The sequence below is a fragment of the Saimiri boliviensis genome, chromosome 19, assembly GCF_048565385.1.
Source record: "Saimiri boliviensis isolate mSaiBol1 chromosome 19, mSaiBol1.pri, whole genome shotgun sequence".
Taxonomy (NCBI): domain Eukaryota; kingdom Metazoa; phylum Chordata; class Mammalia; order Primates; family Cebidae; genus Saimiri; species Saimiri boliviensis.
In genome coordinates, this window is record NC_133467.1 from 38,158,629 (window position 1) to 38,178,215 (window position 19,587).

Here is a 19,587-nt window from a genome sequence, read left to right on the forward strand (position 1 = left end):
AAAAAAAAAAAAAAAAAACTAGCGAGGCGTGGTGACACGCGCCTGTGGTCCCAGCTACTCGGGAGGCTGAGGCAGGAGAATCACTTGAACACAGGAGGCGGAGGTTACAGTGAGCCGAGATTTCACCACTGCACTCCAGCCTGGTGACAGAACAAGACTCCATCTCAAAAAAAAAAAAAAAAAAAAGAATAAAGAATAAATGTCTTAGAGAAAATAAGAAGAACTAACACCTAGGTTTAGGAAGAACAAAAACCCTAATGAAGTCAGACTGCAGACTCTGGCTGTTCACTCCCAGTGCTTCACCGTTTTCACAACTCAGCAAACACCCAAGTAGCCCTTTCTTTAATTTACAGTTACCAACTGGCTTGTATTCTCCTCTGTATATTTCTTCCAAATTTCATAGCTTCCACTTACTCATGATGTCTTCTCCATAATTTTTATTTGCTATGACTTCATGATTCTGTCTATGCAAATGTTCAGCTTCAGCTCTTCTAAATGCCTAACTCTCTATGTGCTTCTAATTTCAGCTTCCCAAGAACAAGACGCTTTTTGGCCCTAGTTCATCCTTCCATGTCGCGTCATGAAACATCCGTACTGGCCATCCTATAGGTTGGCAGTGCTTGCGTCCAGAGCTAACCTCAACCCAATCCGCTCTAACAGGGTCACAGTGTGTCAAATCATGCAAAACTTGGCCACTTTGGCTGCCCCTTGAGCTGAGCAGAGGCTCTAAGTGAGGCATTTTCTCTTAAAAAAAAAAAAAAAAAAAGAACTGTGGTGGCTGGGCGCAGTGGCTTATGCCTGTAATCCCAGCACTTTGGGAGGCCAAGGTGGGCAGATCACGAGGTCAGGAGTTTGAGACCAGCCTGGCCAACATGATGAAATACCATCTCTACTAAAAATACACAAAAAATTAGCCAGGCATAGTGGCGCAATCCCAGCTACTCAGGAGGCTGAGGGAGGAGAGTCACTTGAACCCGGGAGATAGAGACTGAAATGAGCTAAGATCGCAACACTGTACCACTCCAGCCTAGGCAACAGAGTGAGACTCTGTCTCAAAAAAACAAAATATGAAAAACAAAAAACCTGTGGTGTGAAAGGCCCCATGACTGAGTTAGGGATTAATTTAGACAAATTATTCCTTAATATTTGGGATCATAAATTTTTCTGAGAATCAGATGAAAGATGTGGATTCTTCCCCAGAAAAACTTCTCTTATGCAGAAAATTTACATATAACTTTAAGGTATTAAGGAACCCCCGAAGCCATCCATGTAATACCCAAACCTCTGGTGGTGACCAGAGGTTTGAAGTCCATTACCTGGCACTTGATAAGAACTGTGAGTAAGAAAGGCATTTACACTCAGTGGCTCCAATGCTCTCAAGCAGGGAAAATGGAAGAGCGATAGTACCCTTAGCAGAGAAGAAGAGAGAAACAGGTTTGGGGAAAATTAGTTATTCTTGAATTACTGAGTCTGAAGTGCAGGTGGGACTCTCAAGTGGATTCATAAACAAGCAACTGAAAATGTGGGTGTGTAGTAGCTGAGAAATGAGATGGAGATTTGTCTCACGTGCTCAGGGCACCTGTGAGAGCAGGTTCAGGGAAGCAGTTCACACAATGCCTACAGCCCATTATTTTTCATTCGCATCTACTCTGCAGAATTTGGAGACCTTTCGAAGCCCTTACTTCATCTGACAGTCCTAACAATCTTATGAAACAGGAAGGCCTATCTCAATACCTATTCCAAAAAAGGAAATGGAAGCTCAAAGGGGTGGGAGACAGGTCTTGTCAAAACTATTGCAATGAAGAGCTGGGCGCAGTGGCTCATGCCTGTAATCCCAGTACTTTGGGAGGCTGAGGCAGTGGATTACCTGAAGTCAGGAGTTCGAGACCAGCCTGACCAATATGGTGAAACCCTGTCTCTACTAAAAATACAAAAAAAAAAAAAAAAGCCGGGTGTGGTGGTATGCACCAGTAGTCCCAGCTACTTGGGAGGCTGAAACAGGAAAATTGCTTGAAGCCGGGAGGTGAACGTTGCAGTGAGCCAAGATTGTGCCACTGCACTCCAGCCTGGGTGACAGAGTGAGACTTCCTCTAAAAAAAAATAAAACATAAATAAAATAAAAAGTAGTGCAATGAACTAACAGATACAGGACTAAAACCCAGGGCTTCTGATTCTTAATACAACTCCCAATTTCGTTGCAAAGTGCACACACATAAATGCCTTATCAGCATGGATCAATTTCTAAGTGCAGTAGTTTGGTTTTCAGTTTTTGTCTTTTTGGCTGTCCTCAGTTTATAGAAAAGTTTGAGAGACAGGAGTGGCGATTATCCCTTGACAATTATCCCCAATAATCCCGCGGCAATTGATTTGGCAATACTCACCACTATTACTGTTAAATAATAGACAGCCCCGGCTCCTAGGAACTTGTCTACAATTCTGATCCATACTCTAACACTCGTGGTTTTATTTTTTTGTTTGTTTGTTTTTTGTTTTTAGAGACGTTGTTTCGCTCTTGTTGCCAGGCAACTGGAATGCAATGGTGCAATCTCGGCTCACTGCAACCTCTGCCTCCCGGGTTCTAGTGATACTCCTGCCTCAGCCTCCCAAGTAGTTGGTATTATAGGCATGTGCCACCACGCCCGGCTAATTTTGTATTTTTAGTAGAGACAGGGTTTCACCATGTTGGTCAGGCTGGTCTTGAACTCCTGACCTCAAGTGATCCACCTGCCTCAGCCTACCAAAGAGCTGGGATTACAGGCGTGAGCCACCGCGCCTGGACCACTCTTGTTTTTAAAAGGGACCTTTCTGTCTATCTAACCTAAAGGCCCAGAATGAGCGCATGCATTGTTAAGACCCACAGGCATGGGCAGACTTCCCGAAGACTACTGGGCAAAACTTGTTATTCTGAAGTCAAAAATCTTCCAGATTCACAGAACGTTGCGGGGAGGGGGACGCCGTGGGAAGAGGAGGGAGAGCGAGACTGGTTAAACCTCTGGAGTGGAAGGTGGGTCTCTGTGAGTCTTGAGGCGCAGCTCTGCGGTTAGCGCCGGCCGCGGTCCCAGGCCCAGCCGGGGAGGCGAGGCGAGGCGGGGCGAGGCGGCGAGGCGGGGCCGTCCGAGTCAGGCTGGGCCGGGCTGGGCCCGGAAGGGCGTGGGTCGGGGAGAGGCTGCAGACCCGCACGCCGCGCGCCCAGAGCTCTCGGCGCCGCTCCCAGCCGCAGCCTCCCGCGCGCCTCGCTCAGCTCCAACATGGTAAGCCTCACTTTTCTTCTTCTTATATGAAAAGAAAAAGAAAAAAGTCCACATGCTTTCCGGCAGACTTTATCTTTGACTTAACGTGTGGATGTGGCAGGAAACAGCAGGAAACATCAGCCTCGAGGGAGGGAACTGGGGAAGAAGGGATGGAAGGAACAAGCCCCCAAATCATCCCTGTGGTGACCGCCTAGGGTGGCAGCGGAGGTGTTCTGGCCGTCCCCAGTCGCCACGATGCCGGGGGCCGGGAAGCGCGGGCCGCTCTCCGCGCGGGGCGGGGGCGGAGGAGTGGGAAGGGGGCGAGCCCCGGGTGGGTGCCTGCAATCCCCTCGCCCACGGTCTCCCGGGAGCCCGAGGACGCCTGGGAGCAAGTTGAAGGCCGGGGGCTGGAAAACTGCGAGGGGTCATTAGTTATTTCTGTAGTCCAGAAAAAGGACATTTCTGAACTTGGTCGTCTAGCAACGGGGAAAAAAATCAAAGTTTCAGTAAGCAGCCGGCAGACGGCCAAGACCCAACGGGACTGAAACTTCAGCGCGTCGCTGCCTGCAGCGCCGCGGCCAGGAATGTGGGAGGAACCCGGTCCCAGCTCAGCACCCTCCTCCTTCCTCTTCCCTTTACCCCACCGTCTTTGTAGGCACTCACTGCATAACTTAGTTTCCTCTTCTCATCTTCTTTCGTCTCCCCGTTGAACTCATATTTTCCATAAATCCACCTCCAAAATCTACCTTTCTTTACCTTCTCCTTAGTGAAGAGAGTCAGCAAACTTTGGCCCAGAGGCCAAATCGAGTTTTCAGTTCTGCCCACAAACTAAAAATAAAGTTTACGTTTGTAAATGGTTGAAAGAAATCAAAAGAAGAAAAATACTTTGTGACATGTGAAAACTGTGGAAATCAAACTTCGGCGTCCATAGATGAAGTAGTGGAGCTCAGCCACGCCCGTTCCCTTCCTTCCATACTGTCTCCGTTCTGTCCTGCTACAGCAGGGACGGAAAGCTCAGGGGGTGTCGGTTAAGAATGAGAAAACAGTTGAAGTTTTTTAAATTGCTACTTCTTTTTCATTGTAGTTTTTTTCTTTCCTCAAATGTTGAGTGCTTGGCATGCATTTTAAAAATTATTTCACAGTATCCGTTTATCATAATGTTCTCTCCTTGATCGCCGTCTCCACCAAATAAGACTCCCAAGGGTGCTGTGAGGTGTGCAGAGCGCCAGCTCCCCTGTCCTTCAGCTACCGCGCCACCCTGGGCAGAGCCTTCCGGTCTCTGGGCGTCCTCGGGACACATCTCCAAAGTGCCCTGGAGCTCTGCAAATGATGTCATTCCACTTCAGTAATTTGATAATTGTGTTTCTTTCTTTTGCTTTGGAGAATTATACCTCGGAGGGGAATGCAAAGAGGTTTTAATTTTCTCCTTGTGGCTGATAGCAACAGCAAGTTTTCAAAAGAAAATAATCTCTAAATACCATCAGACTGATGTTAAGGACAGAAAAACGTGAAGCAGGAAGGCACTTTGAAACTGGAAAAGCAAAACTGTCTGCATTCTGCAAGGAAAAGGGGCAGGGGGAGAATCTGTAGTTCCAGAGAAAGGTGACAAAGCCCAAAGTCCTCACCCTGGTGTGGCCTCCCACCCAGCCTCCTTCCTGCCATCTAATACCTTAGTAAGACAGGGAGATTTCAGTCCTGATAGGAAGGGCATGTTGTAACAAACACACACATCTGTTTCTAGGCTGTGGTATTTTGTTTCTTCCCTAAAGGCCCCTGAACTACCAACACTTTTTCTTTTTTCTTAAAGCGGCAATTTAGGGCAAAATAATCATCCTCCAACAATGTGATTCTTGGGAAAAAGTCCACCTCTGATAGGATTCCGGGGTTCTAATGTTCTAAGATGCAATGGGAAGAAGAATCTTAGCTAGGATCTCTGTAGCATAAGGGCAGCACAGGAAGGAGGGACCAACCTTTAGCTCTGGGCTCCAGGAAGTCCATCCTAAGAACAAATGGAAGGTTAAATGCTAAGTTGCAAAGGTCACCATCCAAACATAAATCATTGTTAATGCTGAGAGGTGAAGTCTCAGAGGAAGGGTGTGGCCAGGCCGGTCTCCCGGAAAGTCTGTAATTGCGGCTTCTATCCACCAGAGGGAGCCCAACAGCTCCTCACTTTGGGATTCCAAGTCCCTGCTGGAATGAATGGATGACTCGGCCCTATAGAAATTCCTTGAAGGATTCTGCTGTGAGGAAAGAAGAGCCCAGTATAGGATTTAAATCTCTTACATTGTACATGCTGTGTAAGCAGCAGCCTGAGAGCCTCCATATGAACCTCCCTGGTTTGGAATGACCTCCAGAGAAGCTCCACCTTCTCTGTCACTATGTTCCACCAGGAAGTGGAAGCCGCCAAGGCTAAGGACTGCAGAAAGGGACTGGGAGGCCCAGATTCTAGAGCTGGCGCTGCCTTATCCATTCCTTTCTCCTGTCCATTTTCTCACGTTTAAGATTAATGGTTCCTGCCGGGCGCGGTGGCTCAAGCCTGTAATCCCAGCACTTTGGGAGGCCGAGGCGGGTGGATCACAAGGTCAAGAGATCGAGACCATCCTGGTCAACATGGTGAAACCCCGTCTCTACTAAAAATACAAAAAAAATAGCTGGGCATGGTGGTGCGTGCCTGTAATCCCAGCTACTCAGGAGGCTGAGGCAGGAGAATTGCCTGAACCCAGGAGGCGGAGGTTGCGGAGAGCCGAGATCGCGCCATTGCACTCCAGCCTGGGTAACAAGAGCGAAACTCCGTCTCAAAAAAAAAAAAAAAAAAAAAAAGATTAATGGTTCCTAACTCCAAAATAGGAAAGCCATTTCCGAGCATCTAAAAAGTTCTATCTCCCACTGCATATACAATGATAGCTATGCTTTTCGTTTTCTCTAACGAAATGTGTGACTCCCAGGAATTCGGTATTGCTTTAAAAAGAACTGACATTTCATTAGTCACAAAAGCCTCCATACAATCTTGGAAAATAGCAAATTATTAACCTATAGACAGTGTTTGGTGTGCATATGGATTTGTGGATATAGAGTTACACATGTACTTATCCACACATTCCAAAAATACGAGTAAGCCTTGCCACCCTCACTCTCAGCTAGGCAGTCTTCTGCTTCTAAATGTGCTGGCAATGTGGAATAAACATGTGGAGGGGGTAGGACGGAAAGTCACAGAGTGTGACTTTTTGTGGTTGTCTTGAACCCTTCAGTCCCCTGAAAAAAATGACTCAGTCTTTTAGGAAACTGCTTTGACTGGAAATAAGATTCCCTGGAATTTTCTTTGGTATCTAGCCCTTGACATCTTCCCTTGTTTTTTTTTTTTTTTTTTTTTTTCTCTAAAGGCAAAAATCTCCAGCCCTACAGAGACTGAGCGGTGCATCGAGTCCCTGATTGCTGTTTTCCAGAAGTATGCTGGAAAAGATGGTTATAACTATACTCTCTCCAAGACGGAGTTCCTGAGCTTCATGAATACAGAACTGGCTGCCTTCACAAAGGTACTGGTCCCTATCGCCCCCTCTTCCCCAAACTAGCCACAGCATGAAACAAGACCCTGGAAGAATAAGCAGGAATGAAAGACCAGCAATTGACGTCCTGCACTCACTCCATTTTAACTCACTCTAAGCCAGGAGTTTTTCCCATTTAGGAAGACATATATGAAATGATATATGACATAATGGAATCGTTTTCAAATTTTATTCTTCCACCCCAAAAGTTCTAGGACATCCCTGTCCAATAGAACTTTCTGCAATGGTAGAAATACATTCTAGAGCTGCTCTATCCGATATGGTAGCCACTAGCCACATGTGCCTGCTGAGCACTTGAAACGTGGCTAGTGTGACTAACAGACTGACTTTGTAAATTAGTTAATTGTTTTTTTTTTTTTTTTTTTTTTTTTTTTGAGACGGAGTTTCGCTCTTGTTACCCAGGCGGGAGTGCAATGGCGCGTTCTCGGCTCACCGCAACCTCCGCCTCCTGGGTTCAGGCAATTCTCCTGCCTCAGCCTCCTGAGTAGCTGGGATTACAGGCATGCGCCGCCATGCCCAGCTAATTTTTTTGTATTTTTAGTAGAGACGGGGTTTCACCATGTTGACCAGGATGGTCTCGATCTCTTGACCTCGTGATCCACCCGCCTCAGCCTCCCAAAGTGCTGGGATTACAGGCTTGAGCCACCGCGCCCGGCTCAAATTAGTTAATTTAAATGTATTGTAACCAGTGGCTCTAAGTGTGTGTCTGCATTGGGCAGCTTGGGCAAGTGAAGGATGAGATTGATTAGGCAAGGCCTGCGGCCTCTTTCCACCTGAACCTGCTGCACTTTTATATAGTTTATCTATTGGAGTTGCATGCAATACTTGAAAGAAGTGTTCCACTGGCTTCACAAAACTGAATAGCCCCTAGTGTCATAGAAAAAGCCCTGGACTAGGAGTGAAAAAACCTTGGTTCAAGCCCCAGGTCTGCCCCTTAGGTAGATCACTTCACCTCTTTGAGTCTGTTTCTGCATCTAGAAAATGCGAATATTAATAATCCCTATCCTGTACCTTATAAGCCTATGAGAATAAAATGTGGCAACATATTTGAAAGGACCTTAAAAGATGCAATATAAAGGTATAATTATTATTATTTCTGCAGAACCAGAAGGACCCCGGTGTCCTGGACCGCATGATGAAGAAACTGGACACCAACAGCGATGGGCAGCTAGATTTCTCCGAATTTCTTAATCTGATTGGTGGCCTAGCTATGGCTTGCCATGACTCCTTCCTCAAGGCTGTCCCTTCCCAGAAGCGGACCTGAGGATCCCTTAGGCCTGGCCTTCAAATCCACCCCATTTCCCTCCAGCCTTTCTGTCATCATCTCCACAGCCCACACGTTACCCCTTGAGCCCAGCACACCAGCCACCTCATGCAGGCCCCACCTGCGGATGGTAATAAAACCATGTCACTTTTTTAAAACATGAACTGGAGAGTTGCTGAATTTGTGTAAGGGAGGGTGGAAAGTGGGAGGAATGTAAATTAGATTGATAGAAGCTGTATAGTAAGTAAGAACAGTGCATCTTGGTATACACATAATCATAACTAATGTTACAGCCAGAATCATCTCTAAATTACTGGCTGATAGAGATGTCACTTATTGTCATTAGTCACTCACTGCTACCCGCTGGCACTGTCAGAGGTCCTGAGAATACAACCAGCAAGACAGACAAGATCCTGCTTTCACTGAGTATAACTTCTAGCTGGGGGAGAGAACAGTCACTAAATAAAGGACGGGCTATCAGAATATGATAAATCCTAGGAAAGACAGATTACAATTATGTTATGGATTCATGGGGACTACAGGAGGGCACTATTCTGCAGACATGACATTTGTGCTGAGATCTGAAGAACTAGAAAGAGCAAATGTGAAAAGGGGGAGAAGGATTTCAAGAGAAGCAACGGGAAGGGCAAAGGTCCTCCAAAGCCAAGAAGGATCTGGGATGTTTGTAGAACAGAAAGGAAGCTGGTGTTGCCAAGGTCTTTCTGTTTGGCTTGGCTTAAGGTAGTGTTAACATTAGGGTTTTTTTTGTTTTGTTTTTGAGACAGAGTTTCACTCTTGTTGCCCAGGCTGGAGTGCAATGGTGCGATCTCAGCTTACCACAACCTCCGCCTCCTGGGTTTAAACGATTCTCCTGCCTCACCCTCTCAAGTAGGTGGAATTACAGGCATGTACTACCATGCCCGGCTAATTTTGTAATTTTAGTAGAGATGGGGGTTTCTCCATGTTGGTCAGGATGGTCTCGAACTCTCAACCTCAGGTGATCCACCCACCTCGGCCTCCCAAAGTGCTGGGATTACAGGTGTGAGCCACCGCACCTGGCCTAACATTAGCTTTCATTTTCTAAGCCCTCTGATAAAACAGCAGGGAAGACAGCCCAGAAAGAAGGTAAGAAGATTGACCCAGGGTTAAAGATGACAGGTTAGAGGAGAGAGAGAAAAAGAAGGGCAGGTTTCCACAATGTGCAATTATTCCTAAAAAGCACCAGGAAAAAGTGATGTGTTTCCAGAAAGCTTCTGATTCCTTATGAATTTATGTGAGTTTTAACTAATTAGCAAAAATCTCTCTAGATCATGGTTTATTCCTTCATAAATTCAGTGAGATAGATTAGGCCACATCTGAGGTCATTTTTGGCTCTGACATTCCAAAATGAAGGGCAGTGCTTAGGGTGAGCCACTGCCTCAGCCATTTACGGTCATCTCAGCTACACGAACGGCAGCCGTAATTATCTTCAGCACATTTGTCTCATCCAGTCTTTGAAAAGAATTCACTTTAACTTTCATAAAGATAAAAACTATCTTTTCACACCCATATTTTATTGGCTTGTGGGATATTTAAATAAATTGTACCTTACAAGAAAAACAGAAACAGGTTTGGGACAAATTACAAAGCCAGTCTTAGTGAACACGTAATCCCACAGTGGGGTTGGCAAACAGTATGTGGGCTGTTAGAGTTATCCACAGGCCTTGGACATTCGTGGTTCTGTGGCCACCAGTCGACATTTTTTTTTAAGAGAGAATGGGGAGATAGTAAAGTGGGTCAGTTAGGAATGTGAAGGCAAAGAAGCGGGAGGGGAGTGAAAGAGTATATAAGAGATAAGAAATGATGACTGTCTGAATGCAGCGGTGAGAAAGAGAAGCCTAGGAGGACAATTGGGTGGATGACGACGCAATTCACTGAAATCAAGAATGAAGCAAGGGGGTTAAGCTTTAGGAGCAAAATGGAGGGTAGAGTCCAGTTTAAAACATGTTGTATTTGGCCAGGCATGGTGGCTCATGTCTGTAATCTCAGCACTCTGGGAGGCCGAAGATGGAGGATCACTTGAGGTCAGAAGTTCAAGACCAGCCTGGGCAATACGGTGAAACCCCATCTCTACTAAAAATACAAAAATTAGCCAGGTGTGGTGGCACTTGCCTGTAATCCCAGCTACTCGGGAGGCTGAGGCAGGAGAATTGCTTGAACCCAAGAATCAGAGATTGCAGTGAGTCAAGATTGCACTCCAGCCTGGGTGTCACAATGAGACTCTGCCTCTAAATAAATAAACAAATAAAACGTGTTGTCTTTGAGATGTGTTCCTTGTGTGTGCCTGCTCCTTGTTTTTGCAGCATGCACCTCCCTTCTTGAATCAAGCCCTGCTCTGCACTCCCCATCTCTTGCTGTTCTGAGTTTGTTTGGGTAGAGTTCTTCCCCAGTTCTGAGACTCAAGGTCACACCTGTACCGAAGCCAATGAGTGCCCTGCATTCCTTTGGACACAGCCGTTGGCCTAGGGTGGTCATTGTGATCTAAGCTGGTCAAAATAAAGGGACTTTCAGTACCTTTGCTGAGAATTCCAGGAAAAAGGTAATTGTTTATTCCTCTTTCTCAGTGGATTCTAATCTGGGAGTTTGTAGCCTTAGACATGCCAATAGCCATCTCAAGACCACAGGGAAAGGATCTGAAGGTGGAGCCAACATGGGAAAAACAGAGCCAAGAAATTTTAAAGATAACCAGCTCCTTAGTACTGTGCTAAGACCCTTGACCCACAGAAACTGTGAGACAGTGAAATTGTGTTGAGTAATTATGTTTGGTAATTTGTTACACAATAATAGATTGCTAACATACAGTTGTAATTCTTACGCTGTGCTAAAGCTAAATCTGTCCCCTGACTGTGCAGCTGCATGAGTCAGTATATCCCTGCTTTTGCTTGAAACAATTTGAATTTTCTATCACTTGCAACAGTAAGAATCATAGCTATGGGATAGCCAGGTGGAGATGTGAGGTTAAACAGAGAAGCTGGGAATTGAAAGAGAGAGTCGAGCTGAAGATACAGAATTATATGTCATCTGCACATAGACCAAAGTCATGAGTTTGGAGGTTACCCAGGGAAAATGAGCAGAGAAGAATTTCCCAAAATATGGTCTGTCAACCACCTGCATCAAAATCATTTGAAGGGAGGGTTTTTAAAGGGCAGATTAGGAAGTAAAGGCAGTACAAGGTGGTCTACTCCTTTGAAGGATTGTGAAGTGATGAGAAAGAACAAGGTAGAATGTAGGGGTGGGAAGGTATCTTTGTAACTTTCTTCCAGTTCCTATGATGTCAGTGTTCCCATTCTCAGAGCTACACTTGCTCTTAAATTCTTGCAATACACCTTGTGGTGAGTAAATGCTAAGACAGCCCCAGTAATCCCCTACTCTCACATTCACATTCTTGTGCAATCTCCTCCCCTGAGTATGAGCAGGACCTATGACTTGCTTCTAACCATTAGAATACAGCAAAAGTGATGGTATGTCACTTCCACGATTTAGTTACATAGGACTGTCTTCCATCTTGACAGCAGGGTCTCTATTCCCTTCTCAGCTTGCACATTTTAATGAAGCAAGCCTGGAGAGGCTGACAAGGCAAGGAACTGAGGGTGCCTCTGAGCAACAGCCAGTTAGAAGTGACTGTCCCCAGACTAACAGCCCTCAAGGAACTGAATCCTACCCAACAACCATGTGAGTTTGGGAGCAATTCTTTCCCAGTTGAGCCTCAGATGAGACCCCAGCCCTGGACAACATCTTGACTGCAGCTTTCTAAGAGACCCTGAAGCAGGGAACTCACTTAAGCCATGCCCAGACCCTTGACCTCAGGCATGTGTCCTCAAGGGCTTGTGGGTCTGTTCTACTCAGCATAAAGTTATTTCTCACTATGGCAAGTTATAATTAATTTATCGGAATATAATTCATTATCAAGATAAAGTGATTTCTCATTATGGCAAGGACAAATTTAGGCTTATTAAATTTACTTCTTTACTTCCCCAGCTGGAAACAGTCTATAGCTATTGATGTCATCACTGTCCTCTGAATACCTTGGCTGTGTTAACTGCTTCGACTCAACCTGGAGCTGAGGTGTTGGCGTACTGTACCTCGAGATGCTGAAATATGGCTGAAGTCCAGGGTCATTGGCCCAGGACATCCACTGAGGTCATCTCATGTGGCATGGGCCACTACTTCCTATGAACCCAGCATCACTATACTTCTCATGAATCACCATTCACTAGACTGAGAATTCTGTGGAAGCGGGGATCCTATTTTACTCACTTCTGTGGTCACGGTTCTTAGCTAAGGGCCCAGCACAGAGGGGCCTCTCAGCAGTGTTCATCCATGATTGAATAAAATGGATTACAAACCTCCAACCCTTTCACTACATTTCTGTCCCCAGTGTCTTGTAAGGGATGCTCTTTCTCTCAGATGCTGCAAATCCCCTTCCCTAGAGAGGTGCCTGCCCCACACCATCCCTGCCTGGGAGCCTCTTCTGTGGGAGCTTGAGGGAAGACTAGTCTGTCCTGAAAATGTTCTCTTATGCTTCCCCATCATTAGGAGCAATGTCCTTTGACACACCCTCCCATCCTCTGGGTAGAAAGACTGTATCTTGTTGAAATGATCTGTTTGTGTTCTTCCACTCACTGGCTTGAGTTTCTTTAGAGATATTAAAAACCTGAATGCCAAGTGCTTAGCACAGTATAAAGAAAATTAAATACTCAATAAATATTTATGGGAAACTTCCCTCAACTGAACATGCAGAAGAATATTATAAGTATCACTGCTTCATAATCAAGCAAGGGACACTTACTCTGGCACCTGACCTAGGGCAGAGCAGTTTAATGTGAGAATGGACGTCTCCAATCCTTCTCCAACGTGGTCGTTCCCTCTAACCCACACTGACCTGAAGAGCATCCACTGCTACGGCGGCACCGACGTTGAGGCTCCTGGGTCTGGGGCGGGGGCTCACGGTCACATCCTCCCTCTCTTGGAGTTGCTGCTGCCCCTCACTATAAACCAGCTCTGATCTAACCTGTGGCTCTCCCTGGCCAGAGGCAGGAGATTCCTGTCGAGTCAGTTTCTCTCAGTCCCCACTGCTCAGCTCACGCTGCTCCTTGAGGGTTTGAATGATCACAGCATTGCCATTTCCCCTGAGGCTTCTGTCCTGGTTTGTCCTTATTCTCCCTTCTTTGGTTTTCATTTACCAATGGCTCGTCCTTTGTGGATTATTCTCATCCCCCAAACCTGCTGACTTTCTTTCTTCCACCTGTTCCCGCAGCTCTGGGATTCCAGCGTGTGGACTCAGCTCAGGCTCCTGCAGGAGACACAGAGTCAGGCCTCAGCTGAAGGTCCCAGGCAGTATTGAAAAGCATCTCAATTCCTCAGAGGCTCAAAGAAAACAGAGTGGGAAGGGACCTCAGAGAGGTACAATAAGTCCCAACCTTACAGATGAGGAAACTGAAGGCCAGAAAGACTGAGACTCTCCCAGGCTCCCTCCCTCACCACTTGGTGGCAGCAGATCCCACACAAGCCTTGGCCTCAGCCTCCCTGTGCAGAGCAGGTAACTCGCCCTCCCAAAGCTCGCTGCTGCCATTTGGAAAACTTTAGATGAAAAATAGCAGTTTCCACTGTGAAAACAAAAACAGTAAAATCCTCTTTCCTTGGAGAAAGCTTTATCAGTTCTATAGTCCTGGCCTTTATACTCGGTCAGCTGTCATTCACTGGCTGCTAGATTGGGGCAGGGAGCACATAGGATTAAACAGTGTTTCACACAACCCTGCTTTCCCGGCCTGGGCTCTCAGCTCCTCCATTCTTCTTCAGAAACTTTCTTCTGCTGTAACCGCTGGAGAGTCCAGGCCCTCACGTGGGTCATTTCTCCAAGAAGATCCCTGTTATTTTCTTCCTCTCTTGGAGGTCGAGAGGGCAGAGACTGGTTCTGGGACTCCATAGTCTTAGGTTTTCTCCTAAGCCAGCCAGGGCAGCTGAGAGCAATCATGACTGCCAGAGGTCAGCTCAGTGAAGAGGAGCACGGGCTCACAGGGACAGCCCCTCGTAGAGACGGTCAGGACCGTGACACACGCAATATCTGACCAATTCTGCTGGGATGATGCCACAAGGATTAAGTGGAGGATGCTGCCACGAGGAGAAAGGGGAAGAACCAAAAGAGTGGGGGAAGAAGGAAAATAAAATGTTTTCAATAATGATAGAAAAAAGTGCAGAGCCCGAAGGCAAAGCCCCCTGTCACAGAGGGTTAGTTCCAGGCTGTGGAGCCTAATCAAGAAATTCCTACTGGACTTTGCTGAGCCCCATGTCAAAATGGTTTTGGATCAGTGACTTTGTTCCCTCCACTTTCCCTCTTTTTGAACAAGAATCACTAGCAGTGTCATTCTGTGACTGTCCCACCACTGCACACTGAGGACAGATAAGCTGTTTGTTCAGTTTCACGGGTCAACAGGGGTAAGGGAATTCTATCAGGGATCTGTACTTGGGCCGGGCACGGTGGCTCATGCCTGAAATTCTAGCACTTTGGGAGGCGGAGGGGGACAGCCCCTGAGGCCAGGAGCTTCAGACTAGCCTGGCCAACAGGGCAAAACCATGTCTCTACTAAAAATACAAAACAATTAGCTGAATCCAGTGGTGCATGCCTGTAATCCCAGCTACTCGAGAGGCTGAGGCAGGAGAATCACTTGAACCCCAGAGGCAGAAGTTGCAGTAAGCCAAGATCACACCCCTTCACTCCAGCATGGGTGACAGACCAAGACTCACGCTCAAATAAAAGTAATCTGGGCCGGGCACGGTGGCTCAAGCTTGTAATCCCAGCACTTTGGGAGGCCGAGGCGGGTGGATCACGAGGTCGAGAGATCAAGACCATCCTGGTCAACATGGTGAAACCCCGTCTCTACTAAAAATGCAAAAAATTAGCTGGGCATGGTGGCACGTGCCTGTAATCCCAGTTACTCAGGAGGCTGAGGCAGGAGAATTGCCTGAACCCAGGAGGCGGAGGTTGCGGTAAGCCGAGATCGTGCCATTGCACTCCAGCCTGGGTAACAAGAGCGAAACTCCATCTCAAAAAAAAAAAAAAAAAAGTAATCTGTACTTAACGGACACCCTCAGCAGCTTCATTCACACTTGGTGTAGATGATTTAAATGAGATTTTAAACTTTTGATCAGATTAAAACTACATGACATTTTTCACTTTGAACTAATGCATTAATGACATGAAACTTGGAAACCTTAGGTGAGAGGGTGAATGTATTTTGTGTCTGAGAGGAACGTGAATGTCTGGGGACCAGAAGTTGAACTGTGATAGGTGGAATTTCTAAAATGGTCTCCAAACATGCTGTACCCTTATCTCTGAAACCTGTTAAGCTGATGAGACATTCCTGTAATTACGTTGTTACATGGAAGTCATAGGACTGCAAAGAGTGATATGGTTTGGCTCTGTGTCCCCACCCAAATCTTATGTTGAATTATAATCCTGAGTGTTAGAGGTGGGACCTGGCAGGAGGTTATTGGATCATGGGGATGGTTTCTAATGGCTTAGCAAGAGTTTCCATGAGAACTGGCTCTTTAAAACTATGTAGCACTTCCTCTTTCTCTCTTTCTCTCTCTCTCTCTCTCTCTCTCTCTCTCTCTCTCTCTCTCTCTCTCTCTCTCTCCTGCCAGCCCACAGAATCATGACCTAATTAAATCTCTTTTCTTTATAAATCACCCAGCCTCAGGTCATTATAACATTGCAAGAACAGACTAATTCAAAGGCTGAGCTTTCCGGAGTGGGCCAGATCTAATCACATCACTCCCTAAGTGTCACAGATTTCTCTAATGGGTAGGAGAAGACAAAGTCAGAGAGAGTATGGGAGCTGGAGAAGAATTCCATGAGCTGTTGCTGGTTGGAAGATGGGGAAAGTGAGAAAGAATTCAGGTGGCCTCTCGAGTCAGGGTTTCTCCTGGCTGAGAGCCAGGGGGACTGCAAAAGGATGTCAGTCCTCCGTCCACAAGAAGATGGATTCTGCCAATACATCTGTAGTGAACTTGGAAGAGTAGCCTGAGCTCTAGATGAAAAACACAGGCAGCACATAACTGGATTTCAGCCTCCTAAGACCCTGATCAGAGAACCCAATCATTCCTGATTTCTGTGGTTTCAAACCACTAACTTGTTATAATGTGTTAATAGGTAGCAACAGAAAACTAGTTACAGGTGCCTATCTGTACTCTTTTTTATATTTTCACACACGTGTATGCTTATCCCTATAGGCACAAAAAAGAAAAAAAAGCAAAGAACTACAGTAAAATGTTATGCTTACCTTTATGGGAGCACTGCAAGGGCCGTTCCAGAGCCCATGCAACTGGAAGAAGATAATGAAGGGCATTTCAGGCAGGTGAGAAGTGTCTCTTCAATGTTACTAACCCAATTTCTGAAAGAAAAAAGATGGTAAAATACTTAACTCCCAGCCAGGTGTGATAGCTCATGAATGTAATCCCAGCACTTCGGGATGCTAAGGTGGATAGATCACCTGAAGTTGGGAGTTCGAGACCAGCTTGACCAACATGGAGAAACTCTGTCTCTACTAAAAATACAAAATTAGCCAGGCATGATGATGCATGCCTGAAATCCCAGCAACTTGAAAGGCTGAGGCACAAGAATCAATTGAACCCTAGAGGTAGAAGTTGCAGTGAGCTGACATTGCACATAGCACTCCAGCATGGTGGCTCATGCCTGCAATCCCAACGCTGTGGGAGGCCAAGGTGGGCAGATCACCTGAGGTCGGGAGTTCAAGACCAGCCTGACCAACATGGAGAAACCCCATCTCTACTAAAAATACAAAATTAGCTTGGTGTGGTGGTGCATGCCTGTAATCCCAGCTACTCGGGAGGCTGAGGCAGGAGAATTGCTTGAATCTGAGAGGCAGAGGTTGCAACAAGCCAAGGTCACACCATTGCCCTCCAGCTTGAGCAATAAGAGCAAAACTCTGGCTCAAAAAAAAAAAAAAAAAAAACTTAACTCGGCATAACCGTATCTGCAAATTCATCATCTACATTTTTAATAGATTTTCTTTTAGGTCTTTCACTCATGCTCACCTGACAAGACTTGATAGCAACTGTCTGACACCAGCAAAGATGAACCAATTCAAGGAGAGCAATAAACGGGACGACTACTAAGATCCCCCAGAGAAAGTCCTTAGAATAAAGTATCTCCTCTAGTTGCCACAAGAGCAAGACAACGGTCCATTGTATAAAATTCCAATCTAATAAAAGCTGAAATGGAATGTTGTCTGTTTTCCAAATGTTTATTTTGTTCAGGCTCCGTCGTGGTGACCAGGGATTGGAAAATGACTGCAAAGAGGCTCTGGGGAATCTGGGGAGCGAAGAAATGTATTCTAAGAGGGGACTGAGGTGATGGCTGCAAAATTCTATATATCTACCTAAATTATTCAATTCTACATTTGCAATTAGTGACTTTTATTACAAGTAACTTGTTAAATGAAACTCCTGGTTTCTACTCCAATTTGTAAGGAGCTAGGAGGTCACCACTTGTCCTCACAACAAGAAAAAAGCTGAAAAAACTGAAAATTTTCAACCCTTATTAGAGGGACTAGAGGAGAGGTCACAGGGCAAACTGCCATGCTGAAAACAAGACAGACAGGCAAATACAGGGAACAGAAGCTGCTGAAGCCAGCAACTGGGAGGAGCATTTACATGGTACTGACAGATTACTAGAAGCTGAGGGTGGCCTGGCTTGAGCCTTCAAAACTCCTTGGGGCCCAGATTTAGTGGGGATCTCACACTTTTCTAATTTTTACCACCAGGAGCCCAACCAAGTTCTCATAGTAAAGATCAGAAAAATCCCCAGAGAACTGACACTGCCCACTTCGGTACTAATTATAGAGCTACAGTAACCAAACAGTGTGGAAATTGGTGAAGAAAGAAAAAACAGACAAATAGGTCACTAGAAAAGCATACAGAGCTCGGGAATACACCTACACAGATACTCAACAGATCTTTGAGAAAGGCACAAAGCAATTTAACAGAAAAAGGACAGTCTTTTCAACAAATGATGCTAGAATGACTAGACATCCACATGTGAAAAATAAATAAATCTAGGCACAGATTTTACACCTTCCACAAAACGGATCTTACACCTGAATGTGAGGTGCAAAATTGTAAGACTCCTGGATGATCACATAAGGGAAAATCTGGGTGACTCCGGGATTGGTGATGACTTCTCAGATACAATGCCAAAAGCACAATCCAGGAAAGAAAAAATTGAAAACTTGAACTTCATTAAAATTAAAAACGTCTTCTCTGTGAAAGATATTGTTAAGGAAATGAATAAACAAGTGACAGACTGGGAAAAAAATATTGGCAAAATACAGATCTGATGAAAGACTGGTGTCCAAAATATATAAAGGACTCTTATTTTACCGTTTTTTTGTTTGTTTGTTTGTTTGTTTTTTTAAGAGACTGGGGTCTCTCTAAGTTGCCCAGGCTGGAGTGCAGTGGCTATTCACAGGTGTGATCCCACCACTGATCTGCACAGGAGTTTTGACCTGCTCCGTTTCTGACCTGGGCCAGTTCACCACTTCTTAGGCAACCTGGTGGTCCCCCACTCCCGGGAGGTCACCATATTGATGCCGAACTTAGTGCGGACACCGGATGGGCATAGCGCACTACAGCCCAGAACTCCTGGGCTCAAGCGACCCTCCCACCTCAGCCTCCCAAGTAGCTGGGACTACAGGCACGCGCCACCGTGCCTGGCTATAAAGGACTCTCAAAACTCAATAATAAAAAACCAAACAGCTGGGCCAGGCGCAGTAGCTCACGCCTGTAATCCCAGCACTTTGGGAGGCCGAGGTGGGTAGATCACGAGGTCAAGAGATCGAGACCATCCTGGTCAACATGGTGAAACCCCATCTCTACTGAAAATACAGAAAATTAGCTGGGCATGGTGGCGTGTGCCTGTAATCCCAGCTACTCAGGAGACCGAGGCAGGAGAATTGCCTGAACCTAGGAGGCGGAAGTTGCGGTGAGCCGAGATCGCGCCATTGCACTCCAGCCTGGGTAACAAGAGAGAAACTCCGTCTCAAAAAAAAAAAAAAAAAGCAAACAAACAACTGAATTTAAAAATGGGCAGAAGAAAGGCCGGGCGCGGTGGCTCAAGCCTGTAATCCCAGCACTTTGGGAGGCTGAAGTGGGTGGATCACGAGGTCAAGAGATCGAGACCATCCTGGTCAACCTGGTGAAACCCCGTCTCTACTAAAAATACAAAAAATTAGCTGTGCATGGTGGCACTTGCCTATAACCCCAGCTACTCAGGAGGCTGAGGCAGGAGAATTGCCTGAACCCAGGAGGCGGAGGTTGCGGTGAGCCGTGATTGCACCATTGCACTCCAGCCTGGGTAACAAGAGCGAAACTCCGTCTCAAAAAAAAAAAAAATGGGCAGAAGATCTGGATACTTCACCAGAAAAGATATATGGATGGCAACTAAGCATGTGAAACAGATGCTCAAAGTCAT

At 46.0% G+C, this 19,587-nt stretch overlaps 1 protein-coding gene and 1 long non-coding RNA gene across 5 annotated transcripts in view; one reads left to right on the top strand and one right to left on the bottom strand.

Moving 5' to 3' along the window:
• LOC104649915 (uncharacterized) overlaps window positions 1-19,587 on the bottom strand; it is a 128,343-nt gene that overhangs the window by 22,971 nt on the left and 85,785 nt on the right. For all 4 annotated transcript variants that reach the window (XR_012515017.1, XR_012515019.1, XR_012515018.1 and 1 more), the window contains 2 exons: window positions 16,379-16,489; window positions 12,979-13,389 (listed from right to left, as the gene is read on the bottom strand). This is a non-coding gene — a long non-coding RNA (uncharacterized LOC104649915). The remainder of the gene's footprint in view (window positions 1-12,978; window positions 13,390-16,378; window positions 16,490-19,587) is intronic.
• On the top strand, window positions 3,139-8,221 carry S100A11 (S100 calcium binding protein A11). The gene is made up of 3 exons (XM_039459867.2): window positions 3,139-3,251; window positions 6,611-6,763; window positions 7,896-8,221. The coding sequence occupies exons 1-3, from the start codon at window positions 3,249-3,251 to the stop codon at window positions 8,055-8,057; spliced, it is 318 nt and encodes a 105-aa protein (XP_039315801.1). The 5' UTR covers window positions 3,139-3,248; the 3' UTR covers window positions 8,058-8,221.

Coding starts and splice junctions, on each gene's coding strand:
- S100A11 (XM_039459867.2), top strand. Junction 6,764..7,895: donor AACTGGCTGCCTTCACAAAG/GTACTGGTCCCT, acceptor TTATTTCTGCAG/AACCAGAAGGACCCCGGTGT.